The 17513-nt window shown below is 39.9% G+C and overlaps 1 protein-coding gene across 1 annotated transcript in view; it reads right to left on the reverse strand.

Annotated features, from left to right (window-relative positions):
- The window catches only part of LOC107190149 (titin-like), a 42723-nt gene that overhangs the window by 22749 nt on the left and 2461 nt on the right, over positions 1–17513 (reverse strand). The window contains exons 2-16 of the mRNA XM_015578902.1: positions 9702–9744; positions 9037–9311; positions 8464–8678; positions 8130–8351; positions 7199–7542; positions 6423–6771; positions 5904–6142; positions 5090–5319; positions 4830–4973; positions 3996–4253; positions 3770–3913; positions 3025–3297; positions 1997–2542; positions 1138–1615; positions 102–682 (exon numbers count right to left, since the gene is read on the reverse strand). Of these exons, the coding sequence (XP_015434388.1) occupies positions 102–682; positions 1138–1615; positions 1997–2542; positions 3025–3297; positions 3770–3913; positions 3996–4253; positions 4830–4973; positions 5090–5319; positions 5904–6142; positions 6423–6771; positions 7199–7542; positions 8130–8351; positions 8464–8678; positions 9037–9311; positions 9702–9744 (4341 nt within the window). The remainder of the gene's footprint in view (positions 1–101; positions 683–1137; positions 1616–1996; positions 2543–3024; positions 3298–3769; positions 3914–3995; positions 4254–4829; positions 4974–5089; positions 5320–5903; positions 6143–6422; positions 6772–7198; positions 7543–8129; positions 8352–8463; positions 8679–9036; positions 9312–9701; positions 9745–17513) is intronic.

A 17513-nucleotide genomic window follows, 5' to 3' on the forward strand; every position in this document is an offset into this window, starting at 1 on the left:
ATTATTTTTCACTTTTAGTCATTTTAATTAAAACAGTTGGATATTTTTCATACCATACTGTGTTCCAAAGAGTTAAGTAAACATAAAGGAATTCTATTTACCTATGGTAACAGGACGTCCGTTCTTGAACCATTCGACCTTCAAGTTCGAGTCCGTCACAGGTTCCAATTTGCACTCGAAGTGCGCGTGTTGTCCCTCGCGAAGGTTCTCCTGGTTCTTCGGGGCTGTGATGAATCTTGGCTTAACGTTCACAACCTCGTCGACGACCTCGCGTCTCTTGTACCTGGAAGCGTCCTCCAGGTATTGTATTCTTTCCAAGCCTTCAGGGTGATGCGTTTCCAGAAGTAAGTCCTTCTTCGCGTGTACCCTCACGGAGCAAGACGTGACTGCTTCGCCAAGTTGATTTCTGGCTTGGCAGGTGTAGACACCAGAGTCGTCTGGGTACACACCGAGAATATCGAGTGCAACGTAGTCGAATTCGTAAGACGGTCTGAATCTGTGTCCCGTCTTTACCGGCCTTCCATTGGCGAACCAATCGACCTTCATCGTGGCGTCGCCGACAGGCTGAAGACGACACTCGAGGTGGACGTTGGTGAGCTCTACTGTCTCGATGTTGTGCAGGGCTCGGGTGAATTGAGGTGCCTGCATTACTGTCACATCTTCCTGTTGAGTTCTGCGGTACCTGTGAAATAATCACTTCCGTTTTTAATTTTATTCGATACATAAAGCCAATGTCTCTATTTTTAATCACGTAAGATTTCTGCTATCGTAGAAATTCAAATTTTATTATTTATTTACGCAACAATCGACAAAAAACTTATTAGATATAAAATTTAAACCTCCTAGGCACTGCCCCATCCCCCCTGAACGGAAAAACGTGGCTTTTGCCAAACCCTACAAGAAAAAAATTCGATTTTGGCCCCACCCCCTCCACCCTTCCTAGAGTTACAAAATTTTTGCGTAATATTTAATATTGCAGTATAATTTGAAACACGACGAACAGCCTCTTTAGATTAATGTTAAATTCTAGTAACAATTAAACTATCAAATTCAGTGCATATGGATTTTAGGGTAATAAAATTTTAAACAGTTAAGAACACGATGATCTTTCAAGTATAATTTTTCTTCTTTACTTACTTTGATGAATCTTCGAGCATCTGAATCTGCTCGAGCGATTGCTCGTGCTGCGTTTCCGTAACAATATCGGACTTTCCGATTACTCTCACGCAGGCTGATGTATGAGCGGTACCAAGATGATTGGTAGCTCTTACGGTGTACTCTCCAGAGTCGAGGACAGTTGAATGAACAATATCCAGAGCGACGAAACCAAAGTCATAGTACGTTCTGAATCGAGAGCCAACGGTGACTGGACGGCCATTTTGGAACCATTCGACTCTCATCGTTGGATCGCCCATTGGCTCCAAACGGCACTCAAGATGGATATTCTTGCCCTCGCTCACTGGCTTAGGATCGCTCAACGGCTGAACGAAAATTGGCTTTGATTTCGAGATTTCTTCGATGTGGTAGTGAGGTTCCACGAATTTCGATTCCTCGAGACGCTGCGTCTTCTCGTACGATCCGCGGTTCATGCTGCTGGTATCGACACTGGAGCGTGCTATAATTGAAATAGAACGAAACAAGATGTTTTAATTTACACAAGATTCGAGCAAATTGTCAGCAATAAATGATAAAAGTCCTAAAAGAGAAGAGTCCTCCCTCAAAGATCTAGAGGGATGAATGAAAGATCACCCTCACGCCCGAGAGGGTCACCGGGGGGTTTTTAGCGGGTGAAAAAAAAGTAAATTTTCTGCACATGTTGCTGCCAATTTTCTGTCAATGTGCGCGCCAGCTGTTTATAGCAAATATTGCATCAAACTTGTCGCTATAACTTTGTAACAGGCATTGGAAAAAATTTGGTTTAGCAAGTTTGGCTGACTGGGAAGGGCGTCAATAGGTGACAATATCGTTGTTGTTCACGAAAGTCAAGAGAACTTACTTTCAACGATCATGGTGGCAGACAGTTTTGCCTCGCCAAGAGCGTTCCTAGCGACGACGGTGTAAGTACCAGCGTCTTCAGGTCTAACTTGAAGGATATCGATGGCGACGTATCCGAAATCGTGGTAGGTTTGAATTCTGTTCGCAGCTGTGATTGCTTTTCCATTGTGGTACCATTCGATAGTCATGGTTAAGTCGCTTTGTGGCTCGACACGAGCCTCGAAATGGGCACGCTGCCCTTCAACGATCTTATTTGTGCCTTTCAGAGTACCCAGAAATCGTGGTGCTTGAGTGACTTGGGTCTCTTCTTGTACTTGTCGCGAATATCTGCTGGAATCTTCCAGGCTCTGAATCTTTTGAAGTCCGGTGGGGTGTTGACTGTCGTATATAACATCGTTCTTGCTAATCACGCTCAATTGAGCGGTGGTGTGCGCTTCGCCTACGCGATTGTACGCGCGGCACGTGTACACACCGACATCGTAGATCGTCACATATTTGATTGTTAGTGCTACATAACCGAAGTTGAAGAACGTCGTGATACGTGAACCTGGAAGAAAAGAATGGTTTTTTAAAGGAACTGTTGCTTAGTTCTGTCAAGATAATTTGGCCACTTGGATATTATTAGACTGTGGATGTTTATGCAAGTATAGATCTTTCTTGTCTATTTTACAAAAACTGGTAACAATGATCATATGGGTACAGCCGAATGAGGGGGTTAAAAGTGTGCTTAAACCGAATTGGACTTTTGAGAAACTATCAGACAGCTTACCAAAAAAAACAAAACAACCTCCACCAATTTTCAACCCAGCATCTCGACCAGGAAGGTAGTAATAAAGAAAATTCAGAACTATCCAATTAATTTACGAAAGAAAAAAAAGGCAGTTTTTGGACAATTTTATCAATTTTATTGGTCACACAAGGGGTTCGAAATTTAGACCAGCAAAAGCTCATTAATTCGAGTATCTGTATTCGGAATTTTATAACTTTATAATGTTAATGTACGAAAGTTTGAAAGTCTTGTATACTTACTAGCTTCTACAGGGCGACCATCCTTGAGCCATTCAACTTTCAGGTCGGGATCACCGACTGGCTCTAAACGTGCTTCAAAATGAGCAAATCCGCCTTCTCGTATGCTGTTCTGATCCTTGATAGGCGATTTGAAATCCGGTGGGCTGCTCGGTTCAGGCTGCTCCTGTACGTACTTTTGGTGCATTGCCTGTTGATAGGCTTCCAATTCCTCGGCAGCCTCGATATATCTCTGTTGCTCGGGGATTCCCAATTCTGAAGTAACATTCGTTCGTGCTGCGGAGAAATCCGAAAACGAAGTACAATCAGTTTCTCTTCTATAAACCCAGTGACTACTGTCCATTCAGTGAACTGTATTTAGATATATTCCCAGATAGTACATAACGCCATGAAGACGCCCATTTTACAGCTATTTTAGGCCTAAGGCGTCTTTAAGCCGTCTTCAAGACGTCATTATGCGTCGTGTGCTATCTGGGTTGTTTACTAGAGCATCCCATAACTTATGGAAGAGTTGTCTGAGAGTTAAATTTAAAACAATATAATTCAACATGAAAAAAAAAAGAGACATTTTCAATTGATTTATCGTATTTTTATTGGATTCTATGGCCGGAGAAAATCCGCAATATGCACAATATTTCTTTCTGTACCTTTTTTACACGAATATTTTCGCAAACGTATCTATCGTGTAAAAACAGAATTAATTCTACTTGTTTTACTAGATTCTAAGGATTTTCTGATAAAAAATTACCAAAGACACGGAGAGACGCGGAGCTGACGGCCTCTCCCAAGCGGTTCACAGCTCTGGCTGTATAAGAACCCGCATCTTCAGCTCGTAGGTGCATTATGTTGAGCGAGACGTATCCGAAGTTGAAGATGGTTGTGATTCTTGAGCCTGGAGAACAGTGATCGTAAAGTAAAATTCGACGTATATAATATTAATAACAATGGGGACCAATGATTATCAGGACACTTACTAGCTGTGATTGGCCTACCATCCTTATACCACTCCACTTTCATCGTGGGATCGCTAACAGGGGTCAGTTGCCCCTCGAAGTGGGCGTTCCGACCTTCCTGCAGCTCTCCTAGATCCTGGAGTGGTCGGATGAAGGCCGGCCGCTGTGGAGAGATCTCCTCCACACTCTCCTGCCTTTGATATTTGCTGTAATCCTCGAGCTGCTGGATATATTGGAGGCTGTCGGGGTGTTGGCTAGCCTGTTCGATTGTTGCGCGTGCTGCAATAATAATTTTATAATAGAAAATTCGGCGGATTATGCAGTAATTTCGTCTGAAACATTGCCTGCTATGTGCCTGAGAGACACAGTTCATAGTAAGGGGGGTCCATTTTCTGTTTTTCTGACATAAAATTCTTATTCTTTTTTTAAATAATTTATTTCAATGACATAAATGCTTGTGAGGCACAGTCACTTGTATTCTTATGTTTGTTTGTAAATAATTTCTTTCTATATTAGTGGTATTGTAACATTAGATTGAAGATAAAAAAATTCTAGAAACACTTAATGATTGGTTTGGTAATTATTAGCCGTTGTCACGTCGCACAGTCGAACGAAAAGGATAAATCCCTGACATCCAATTATCTTCTAAACGACTAATATCTTTATCAAATTAGTTTTTACATTGTAGGTTTTTTAATGTAGAATCAAAGCATGTGAACAATTTTTAAAAAAGTCATTTGTTTAAATGAAATATTGAAAATCTGATTGTTTTCTTTAATTTTTCTTGTTAAATGCGAGGAGCATTTAGAATTGTTGGATAAATCGGCATTTAATGAAATGTTAAATCATACTCACGGGTCACGCTGAGGGTAGCTCGAGATTCGGCGACTCCAGTCGAGCTCACGACGCGGCATAAGTATTCGCCGCTGTCTTGGAGAACGATACTAATGAGGTCGAGAGAGATGAAGCCAAATCGGAAAATGGAAGTCGCCCGGGAACCTAGAATCAACAATTCGATTTAGTTAACTTATTTTTACAAGTTATCGAAAGATATTGTTTAAGAAGGTGCACGAACTTTTTGTTAAATAAAATAGGTTTAAAAAACAAAGACTTACTCGCATCAAGAGCTCTTCCATTGACATACCATTCTACCCTCATGGTGGGATCGCCCACCGGTTCGATTCTGGCCTCGAAGTGAATCCGTCCACCCTCGATCTGATGGACGTCCCTCAGCGGTATAATAAAACGTGGCGGTGGATAAACTCGATCCTCCTCGGGCGGAGGCAAATATGGCTTGGCACGTTCTACGTGTCGCAAGTAAATCACTTCGGGGCCAGGCGCTGGTCTACAAACATTTTCAAGGTCATCTCTGTTCATGGAAAATTAGATCGAACCGTTCAGAGACCAACTGACTAACTTTACTTTTCGAATATTTTTTTTAATTTTCTTGTCGGAGCACATGTGCTTAACTTTTGATATTTTTGTGGTGTCAGTCATTTTGGCAAATGAACGGCTCAATTGTAAGTCATACATCGAATTAAACTCGTACCATGACACTTCCAGTTTGCATAAAAGAAAAATTGTCTAATTAGACGTCATTTATCTATTAACCCTCCGTGATCTTATGATAGAAGGGCACTATACAGGGTGTCCTCAAAATTGTGGTATAAACAATCGGGTGGTAATTCCACATGCAAAATTAAATCCAAAAAGAGAATAACAGTTTTCCATTTGTCGCTTCGTTTTCCAAATAATTGAATTTGAAAATTCGCTGGATTGAATTACTTCGAAACAAATACAGAGTTTCACAAAACAGTTTAAAACATAAAATTTTACATAAAATTTTCTTCGAGAAATGAACCAACTTTCGTTTGTTTCAATCGTCCCGACAGAGAATATTTAATATTGATAGTAATTAGTATTACTTACTCTGGTTCGATGACTTTCGTCGGTCGGGGTAAATTCAGGCGTCTTGGTTCGGGGGCCGATCCTTTCGGTGTCTCAACGAAAAGCCGTGCTCGGGTGGCTGTAGAGCCGGCCACATTCTGCGCTGTGCACTGGTACCAAGCTGCATCCGACAATTTTGCGCAGGGTATATCCAAAGATGATGCTCCGCTGCCGTCCGTTGATATACACACTTCTGGTCCAGGTGTTAACGGTACACCATCCTGTAAATAGAAAAATTATACATTAATATTTTATACATGCTTTGGAATATTATGCGATCCTGTATGCGACGTTCTCTGGTAACAAGGGGTTAAGGTACGAATAAACAGATTACGACTTCTTCAGGTTGTTTCAAGCCAACGGAGGCAGTGCACTTTTTCAAGGTTTTTCCCCCGTTAAAAAAAAAAGTATGTCCTCTGCAATGAGATCAACCCCAATTTTTTTTAGAATAATTATTGACTGCTAGGGTAATGTGTCAGAAAATGTTGATTTTCGAATTACCTTCTGCCAGGTGATACGGGGCACAGGTGTGCCAACCGCGCGCGCCATGAAGACAACAGGTTCACCTTCTTTCACGTTCGTCGTGGTGAAACGTTCGACGAATTTCGGGGCGACCACCTGTTCCTTCTCGATCACGTTCAGATTGCACTGGAACGAGGTTTCGCCGGCTTTGTTTCTGGCGACGCAGGTTACGACGCCAGCGTCCGCGCGACTCACGTTTGTGATCATCAGGGAATTATTGCCGGACTCGTTCACCAGGATCTTGTGGGTCAGGTCGTTGGCCACCTGTTGCCCGTTTATGTACCATGTCACTTCCGGATACGGACGGCCGGTTACGCGACAATCAAACCTGAAATGGGAATAACATTTTTTGTGTTATCATACGAATACGACACGCAATATAAAATACTAGTATAATATTGATACACTTCTGTTATTTCAAGTTTGTGGCTAAATCAAAGTAATATTATACTTCAATGAGTATATAAGTACTACTAATATAACACCTACTTATGATTTAATCCTAACGAACCCTTGATTACAATGGTTCGTTATGTTTTAACAATTTTCATCCGATTTATTTCTACATTTAGTACAATTTTTAATTATTTCAAAAGGGAAACAGTAAACAAAATTTCATTCAATTATGTTTTGACATAAACGAAAGGTTTAGATCGGGGCCCCTTTGAAAGTACTGCTAATAGATCGTATTTGTTAAAAAATTTTATACAATGTATTTTATACTGTAGAGAATAAAGAATGAAGGTAAGGTTTACCTAGTCATTTTTCCTTCAGTAGCATCGCGATCGGTGCAGGTGCGAACGAAATTCGGGGGCAGAACTTTGCCAGAGTCGGACTCGCTGGTCGATTCTACTTGCTGAGCCTTCACCGTCTCTTTCTGATACGTTTGATAGGCTTGATCTACTTGATCGCCGCTGGACTCAATCGCCAAATACGCCGAGCTGACGGTACAACCTTGAGGATTTTCCGAGAGCAGGGTGTAATGGCCGCTATCTTCCGGTAAAGCGACTCTGATCTTCAAGGTGGCCTGCTGGTTTGAGTGGCTCATCTCGACGCGTTGCGACTCGCGGATCCTTTGGCCGTTTTTGAACCAAGTTAACTGAAACAAAGCAACGAACATTGCAATCATTTCAAAGCATTGGATAGCCTAGTACTTTTATTTTTATCTAGATCACCTATTAAGTAACGTTATTTCTTACGTATGAGTCCTCCAGAGGTGAAACTATTTAACTCCATTAAACAAGAAGCGTAAAAAATCGTTAATATTATATACTGCTTTTTTACATTCGACTTGAAATACACGAAATGTTGGATAATGAATTATTCAACATGTAAACTTAATATTAAGATATGTAAGATGTGTGAAAATGAACAAATTTGGAAAAGACAAATGTTATACGGATATGGATGACACGTACACTACAAGAAGGGTTGGATTATTTAAATAAGGTTACAAATTTTTGCCTAAAATTAATATCACAATATAATTTAAAACAAGACCAACAGTCCCCATTAATTAAACGCACATAGTTTCGACGATTTATGAGTTAAAAACGAAATAAAGTATGTCTGGCTACGTACGCCTTTTTTCACTGTTACAGTCAAAGTGTTAATGTATATTTGAGGAAATAAAATTGTTCCAACAACCATAAATAAATGAATCGCGAAAGAAAAAACAGAGCTTACTCTTGGTTTCGGGTTGCCAGATAGTTTCGCTGTGAAAACAGCGTCGGATCCTTCGACGAGCTTCGAGTTTCTCGGCTTCTGCACGAATTGCGGAGGTGCAACCGGTCCCAGGTTACGGTCGACCGTCGTCGAAATCTGCACGTCCGATTCGCCCACGAAGCGGCGAGTAATCGACTCTCGAAATTCTGTCTCCCGCAGCAGCCTGTATTCGAACGTGTCCACCTGAAAGTTCATCGGATTATCGTCCATCCGTTACCCATAATCTTCGAGATAATCCTCGTAAAAATGTCCAGATCGTCGAACATTTCCACGTGGATATCGAACGTTCGGGAACCTTGAAATCCTCGATGCTGGTGGAGGATCCGTTCATGTAGCTTCGTTTGTCAACCGTTTGCTGATAGCTGCGCTGTTGGAAACTCTGGCTTCCGGTTTGGGTCTTCTGTTCAGTCGACTGGAAAGACTGCGCGTATTCTTTTCTGAAACTTCCCTGCTGCTGCGGCGGAGGTCCGAATCCTTCTGGCTGAATGTAAACCGAGCAGATGGCTTCGCCTGGATAATCAAAATTATTTGATTTAATTTTATCATACAAAATCTGTGAAACTTAACATTTAGGATACTTCATCGTGGAACATGATTCGTTAATTTTAAATATTGGGTTTACCAATAAGGATTTAATTTTTTATTTTGGTTTTATCAATAAGAAATTCAGTTTAATTCAGTGGATTTCTTATTCAAAACAGATAGTTTTAAGTAAATGTTAATTAATTAGCTTGATGCTAAATAAATGGTCGTTTTAAAAACGATGAAGGCAAAATATAAATTCTTATGTTGTGTTTATAGCGTGATAAATCCATAAATCGGTTGTCTATGTGCGATAATATTTAAGAATATTTTATGTTCCACCCACCATATTGGTTTTTAGCACTGCACGTATATTCGCCTTCATCTCCCGGACCAATCTGATTAATCTGAAGGGTGACTGTTCCCGTTTTCTCGTCGTACGACATCCGAATTTTCCATGACTCCAACAACGGGGCACCTTTGTGCGTCCAGGAAACGGTGGGCTTCGGATTCCCTCTGACTCGTCCTTCGAAAATTGCGTTTCCGCCCTGGGCGAATCTGGCGTTTTTGAAAATCTGCTCGAATACCGGCGGCGATGGATCACCGGGCCTGCCGGTAAATCTATACAAACATTGTAAATATAATCGGTGAATCCGTTCCGAACACAAAATATTCAGAATCCCTTCTGAAGAGGAATGTTTAGAATATATGAATAGAATAGTTCGAATAAGTTTAGAATTATTTAGAAGTTGTTATATAAATTTCCTGAGAATTTATCAATGTCATTCAGCCTTTTGCATAGAAATCCTTTATTTTCTCAATAGCATAATTAAACTTTCTTAGTATTAAATTATTAGATTTTGAATACATCGAATTGCCTTCATTATCAAACTCTATACCATGGGTATGATAATTTTTCATTCAATAAACAGGTACCGTTGACTTTACATATTTTACAAACAAAAAACATTTTTCTTGATGGAAATCATATAAGAAGGTTCAAGTACTTACGATGGTACCGTGGGCGTTGACTGCATCACAATCTCCCCTTGAACTGCAACAAGAAAAAAAAACGAAACGTTAGACGAGCGTGAAATAACGAACACAAATTACGTCTAACGGTTACTTCATTTACATCGCGTGAGAAATTGTATAGCTGTTTTAAGGATTGTTACGACGGTTTTCTTTTTCCACGATCCTGAAGCGATTTCATTCTCGATCCGACTGTTCGACCAGAAAGAAAAATCCTCGCTCGAGATTTCGCCTGATTCTCTCGAAACTCGTTATTTCCGTTTCCGTGCGCAACACAACGTCTTTCCTTCTACATTTCCTCTCGTTCCTCTGAACTGGGGTAGAACGAATACGAGGAAACGAACCGTTGACGCCGTTTTTTTTTTTCTTTCTGTCGCCGTCACGCCTGCCGCGCATTTCTCAGTGGGCTTATCTGCGACGGGACGCGGTGCAATTAAGTCAATTCGCTAATTAAGCACAGGACATTGTTGACACGAAATACTGATGACCCGCGAGCTGTAATTACAATTTTGGACACGTGTTTTCGAGACAATTTCTGCGTCTGCACCTCTTTATCAACAAATTCCTCTCGCAACAGATTTCTCTCTTAGCGTATAATCGCGGTTGTTTTCTTGATCATCGACGAGCAACCCTTCCGGTGAAAAATTTTGACCTGAAATTACGCGTGCAACACGATCAACGGTAAACGGGCGACAGCCACTGGAGGAAATTAATTGTCAGAAGCAACACGTAGGGGAGTGGGGGGTTGAGTGAAGCAAAAATAAACATCCGATTAAATCCACGGTGTACACCGCTAAAACCACTTTCGTTATCATGGTTAAGCGGCTGAGTGGATTCTGGGGGCAATGACGCTATCGTTCGAAAATTCGAAGCTTGCGATGCGTCGTGTGTACTGTATGCTATACAGGGTGTCCCGAAATGATAGGACAACCAGGCACATGCATATTCCTCATGCAAATACAAATCGAAAAGTCCTTTACCGATTTGTAATCTGAAGCTTCATTCCCGAGATGTTAGCAGTTAAACGAATTCACACGTAGGCGCAGATACAGTCAAGAAGCCAAAGCCCGCGAGTTTTTCCACTGTATCTGCGCATACGCGTGGCCGATCGTTCAGCTGATTGGAGTTCGTTTAACTGCTGATATCTCAGAAATGAAGCTTCAGATTACAAAACGGTAAAGGACTTTTCGATTTGTATTTGCATCAGCAATGCGCATGTTGCGGATAGCCCCTTATTTTAGGACACCCTGTATATTCAAGTAAAACGACATGCGCACGATCTTTCAACATTTTGAAGAATTTCTTATTTGAAATTCCCTCCCTTTGATCTGCGATTTGATCTGCCGTTTATTTTTTAATAATATCTAATTCCATATATGGAATCTACTGCAGAAATACAAGGTTACTCTTTGGCCAACCCAATAGATACCAAAGAAGAACAAAAAAAAAAATGCGAAAAAGGAAAAAAAAAACAGTCTCGTCGGCAATCATCGATGACATCGACCCGAAGTCACAAGGTGCGCGTCCACAACCTTGCGAGGCGGAAGGTCAGCACGGGGTCTACACGCACGTCGGGGGGCGGCTACCTGGCGCAATAAAAAGAATGAAATATGGCGTCGAGTCGAAAAAGAGAGCGTTGTGTACCATTCCCCCTCCCCGAAGTGGCCGAGAAAGAGAGAGAGAGATGGCGGCGAGTGTCAGGGAGAAGGACGTAACGTGGTCGGATAACCACGGGATCCTATTTTTGCATCCAGATGGGGATCGCGTTACTGTGGGCCATTTTAGGAGCAACTATCTTTGCCACGGCGCCCCAGCGCCGCGACGCGTCGCGTCTACGCCGCCGCGCCGGACTACATGCACCTCGACCAATCGCCGGGGACGTTACGCAAAGCACAGTCACTGACCAAAATAAAACAGCTCCTAACGCTGTTTTCCTTTCCCTCCCACCACCATAGGACTCGTTCTTTCCCTCGTTCGAGTCTCTCCGCACGGGAAATATTCGGGGAATGTTTATCGTAAACGTGGGAGCTCGGTTGTTCGATCGCGTTCGGAGCCGAGACCGTGAATTTCTCGCGGTTTTAACCCTCGGATGTTTTAGAACGGACGAACACGGGGTCATTCTGATCCATAGTTCCCATTGCACGCAGGTTTCCAGAATGAATTCTGCATAGAGTATTACCGTACGTTGGAGTAACTTTGTGACGTTTTTCTGAATGGTGGATTTACGTTATTGGAAGACATTTTAGAGGACGAAGTGAAAATTGAAATTCTTTGACTTGTCTTAATTTTTCTGAAGGGGATGCGATATTTGTAAATATCATCTTGACGGAAGAATACGGCAATAGATACAGATGGGTCGAAATGACTCTGCATTTGTTGTAAGAGGGTTAATGGAGTCACGGCACCATTGCCCTCGCGACGCACACTTTACTCCTCTGGGCTGATTGTAGCATCGTTTCCCTCCCTCTCTCTCACTCACTCTCATTCATGGAATGTTATTGTTTACGAGCTGGCCTGGCATGGTGCTACTGCTCTGATCAGCTGTTTTGAGTCTTCTGAAGATGGTAGTTAGAGAGCAGGAAGATTGAAATTTTATTTGGGTATCAGATGACGATTGGGGATTGCAGGTTTTTTCTTCTTTGAAGAATTAACCTACTGATCGAAATGGTATCTAATTATGTCACTTACGTTTTTATTTTCAATCAATTAATAGTGGACAGATATTTTTACATTTTCTATTTATTATATAAAAGCCTTTAGCTGGGTGGAAAATTTTGTAGAACTAACCATTATCTCCCACCAGAATTGAAGTTGTAAAACATTCTGCAACATAATTTTCTAACGGAAACTTTTATCAGAATTTTATAATTTTACATAGTTAACTTTATTCTTGACATTCGGAAGCCCCAATTTATTATTGTATATTATTCATTTGGGTCCTTATTTATCATGTACAGATTTCTTCGACATTGAATATTTTATATTCATATTTCATTTAATATATTATTATTAATAAAATATGAATCGAAAATATTCAAAGTCGAAGGAGTTTTCTCATAACAAACAAGTATCCAAATGAATAGTACATTATAAATAACAAATTGGTGCTTCCAAAGGTCAAGAATAAAATACCTGTAAGTCCAATTAATCAATCTTGGATTAACAGACGTATAATCCCCTTTCTATGGTATATCTAACTTTCACCAATTTCTCAGTAAACGGCTAAGTCCGTGTAATTAATCATCAGGACGATGTCATCGAGAATTCTCACGATGATTTTAATTCCTCGTAACTCGAGCCCGTCGATAGCGTTGCTTTATTAATAATGATGATTTAGCATCGTGGACGCATCGTCGCGCGAAATAGCTGACGTTTCTACCACAACGAACGATCTTGCTGCTTTGTTAGTGCTGCGCACAGACGGCTGTTTTGTATGCAATTTCTCGTGTCCTACACGCGACCTGTATTCTTTTTAGACACGATACCGCCCGCTGGCAATCGGAATTTGACTGACATTTGGGAGTCGAAGCTGCGCCGCTGGCAGACTGCGAGTCAAAGTCAAGCGGAATGAAGAATCGACGATGATGAGGATTATCGTTCGTTGACTTCATAATGGAGCAATGCAGCATCATTTTAACCCTTTTACTGTGAAATTTTCTATTGAAAATATATATCTGCGTGCATGATTTATTTGATTTCCTTATGCTAATTAAAGAAATATATTTGCAAATTTTTATTACAATTTCAATTTGTGTAACGAAAGGTATTTTATTTTGATATATGACGAGTGTAACTAGTCATTACTCAAAAGTGGTGTCATTTCTTCATCACGAGTATACTCGTCAAACACCGTTAAAGGGTTAATTTAGGTTGAACAACTAATAAATTGACTTGTAAGTGCATTGTACGCTAATATAGGAACTTTGGTAACCCAGAAATTTCGATTTTCTTGGAACCTTGCAGGTTTCTAGGGAATCTCAACAGAAATATTAGGCAATATTTTCTTTTTGGTCATTTTTCGTTTTTCAAGGTGAAAACGTCCCTTAAAACTTCGTTGTGACACCTCCTTTTTCAATCGTAGTTGTCAGACCGCTTCAATTTAACCCAAGTTACTATTCAATCAGCTTTTGTTTAAAAACTATTTGTTACATTAAGTCGAAAAACAGTCTAAGATGAAAGTTGAACATTATAGACTATATTTTCATGGTTGAAAATTAACATTGAAAGTTTCATCATGTTTAAAAAAATTCTTGAAAAAAAAATAAAATTCTGAAAAATTTTTTTTTTTAAAATACCTAAAGTTACTATTACATGGCGCCAGTAGTACCATTTGTAATGATGCCTCAAAGATATTTTACTTCAAAGTCAAGTTCTGGGTCAATTTGACCCAGTTTGACAACAGAGTTCACAACAAATGAGTGATTTTCAAGAAAGTCTTATTTCAAAATAACAGTAATATATTCTAACTTTTAAGGTTTGATTATCTGGTCCAATAATCAAGGTTTCTCATTGTCTAAAAATTTTTCAAAAATTCTACAGAATTAAAAAGTTACAGACTAGTAAAGAAAAATGGTTACCTTTGTCCCTGATCTCAAATACAGACATTAAAAAAGTTTAATACTATTCATCCGTTATTATCAACATGGTCAAGCGTCTGATACCGATTTTAAAATTCTGTCTCACTTTAGCTATTAAATATTCCTGTCTGGAACTGTCAATTTGCATAAACTTCCACAGTCTAGTCACGCAGAATAACATCTTGCTCCATAATACTACACTTTTTACGTGGGACACCCCGTATATTAATTACACAGTGTTTGACAACAAACCAACATACAGATAACCACATCGCCATTCGCAACAACTGGATCAAAAAGAAGTGAGTGTCAACACTGACACGTTCTGCAGCCTCGTTATCAGTAATTTCGGGAGTAAATATTTAATCATTCTCGGGATCTCGAGTGATCGTATCAGCACGATTAAGTCTACGTCGCTTAACTACGGTGAAATGTATTTATAATGAAAAGAAAAAAAGGAATTCGAATCTCGAGAATGTAGAATATACCTACATGTGTCAATCGTGAGACGTTGACAGCGACCAGTGGTCGGAATTAATTGCGTTCGTAGTCAGATTTCATAATTCGCCACGAAGCAATTGCACTCGTGCGAATCTTTCGAATTTCTCCGTGTCGACGAGTTATTAGATATTTATAAAATAATTACTGTATTACAGTATTAAAAATTATTTTGTAAATACCTTGTTAATTATTAGATGTAGGATCTATGAAGGTTAACACATTTCTACTCAGAATTTGATACTCTATCGCTCTATGGTACAAAAAATAGGTCATTCCGTTAAAAGAAATGAACGTGACCTTGAAAGTCTTCGTATACCCTATAAAGAGGGTCATTTTTATGAAATTCGTTTTTTCTAATTTGTTCAAATATTCCCACAGACTAATAAGTTAATACTACCTCCATCGTTAACAAATAAACATATTACATGCAGTTATTGTTTATATTAATCAAAATGACTTTCTTATAGGGTATATAAGGACTTTCGTGAACGACTGTATTCTTCACTTATTGGCGTTGAGAATCAGTATTACAGTATGATCGATCGTATACACTTCGGGGATTAGCGTTGATTTCACTTGGCGGATGTTGTCGATCACGCTGTTTTCCTTAGACGACGGAAAGCGCAGTTGGCAGACGTGTTGTCGCGGAACTGCATAAAACGCGGCGAAACATATTTTTGAGTTCATAGCCGTAACTGTAACCGTGACACGTGGAGAATTACGTTATGTATGTACTTTCCTTGCGGTTGTTCCCCCCGCGTGACCGAGAAAAAACGAGCATGCATTTCAACCTCTTACATCAGCTCGCATCTCGAGTGTATTAATTACACGATACGCGCTACTCTCGACGAGTGGTTCATTCGTTTAAAAAAAAAAAATCACTTTACAAAATGTTATTTTGCATAAAAATCCGCAGTCTATTAACAACACACGCATTTACACTGTTAATAACACCGCCAATTTTACGCAATCTGCTGCAATCAACAGCATGCGTAAGAAGTGTCTAAAATGTAAATAAAAATAAACCAGTGCATAATTTTCTAATAAGTTCTACCAGTCCATAAAATGGCTAGCTAAGAAATAAAATGTTCCTAGAACAGCCTAGTATCATTACAAAACTTATAAAATATATATAACAGAATTTAATGCGTAGTAAATCACGATATAGTCCTATCACTAGCATAAATCTATTCTTTCGCGACGTGAATGAGCAAGGACCATTGAGGGTGGGCGTACCCGAAAGAAGTGGGCATTAAACGTTTCTATTGCGGTGATTAAACCGACCAGAATATTCCGACACTGAAACACTAACCCGAAGCCTTATTTCGGCCAAATGATTCATGGGAAACAACACGACCCTTCCCACACCGACGGTGTCATTTTGTCACGAGACGAAAACAGAGTTGGACCTGTTTTTTAAGGCCAGTTTACACGGTCAAATAATTTACGAAAACTGACTTATGCATGCCAATTTGCATTATATGGAAAAAACTATATTTATAATTAGTTATTACTAGACTACGGATTTTATGCATTTATAGCCTGTAGAACACTGATATACAATAAACGACAAAACTTTCATCAAATGCAACATGTTTTCTATTTTATTTTTAATCCAATAAGATATTTTAGGGAACCAAGAAATTCCTACCCTTCTTGTTATCTTAATTAATTATTTTATAAAATGTCATTTTGCATAAAAATCCGCAGTCTAGTTATAACAAATTAAATAATAAGAAAAGTAATGGTAGTTGCCAGGGGCGTTAGCTTCCATTTAAATGCGATGATTTGGTTGCGCAAATGTGAATGCACAAGTCATTTTGCACAAATTATTTCAGCATGTAAATGGGCCTTTACTTTCGTCCATTTTCGGCACTGTTCTCTGGCAGGCTTCCGATTTGGTGCATGGGATCGCGCAACGAACGCCACAGACGTGAACAATACAGCAACAAAACTGTATTTTCAACTATATTTTCCTACTGGAACGCCTCCAAACTCATCTGCGCGTAAATTCGCGTAAGCTCGCCATTTTCACCGCGAGTCCACGGCACTAATTTTCCACTCTGAGAATAACGATCCTCGTGTTCTAGCACTTTCACGCAGTTCAATGTATATCGTCGCGAATATTCCGCGAAGGGACCGACTGCGAGCTTTTCTCGGCTGTTTCGTGGCCATTCGAAAGCCTGTTGGTGATTTCGTTGGAATATTATGGACGCTGTTTTCGACGTTATTATTCATATTTAGAGCTAAGAAGTTCAAAACCAAGTAATTATACTAGTCAGTTGTTACCATGGGCGTAGCCAGGTTATCAGTCGGGTGGGAGCAAAAATATTAACAGATCGACTGCCACAGTAAAAAAGGCTGTACGTAGCCAGACACTTAATTTTGTTTTTAAAGTCATAAATCGTTGAAAATGTATGTGTCTTGTTAATAGAGGCTGTTGGTGGTGTTTCAAATTACACTGCAATATTAAATATTACGCAAAAATTTTGTAACTCTGAGAAGGGAGAGGGTGGGGGCAAAATCCAATTTTTTTTTTAGGCAAGTGCCCCCCGCCCCCCCCCCCCGTGTTTACAATTTTTTATACGACATCGAACCTTCACTCGAAAATCTAATTACCTTAGAAGATCGTAATACAGACTAAACCATCTTCGTTAATGACCTACATCTGGACCTCAAAGCCATGTCAAACTTTTCAAACTTCAGAAGAGAA

This window comes from Dufourea novaeangliae, unplaced genomic scaffold, assembly GCF_001272555.1.
Source record: "Dufourea novaeangliae isolate 0120121106 unplaced genomic scaffold, ASM127255v1 scaffold168, whole genome shotgun sequence".
In the NCBI taxonomy this organism is placed as follows: Eukaryota; Metazoa; Arthropoda; class Insecta; order Hymenoptera; family Halictidae; genus Dufourea; species Dufourea novaeangliae.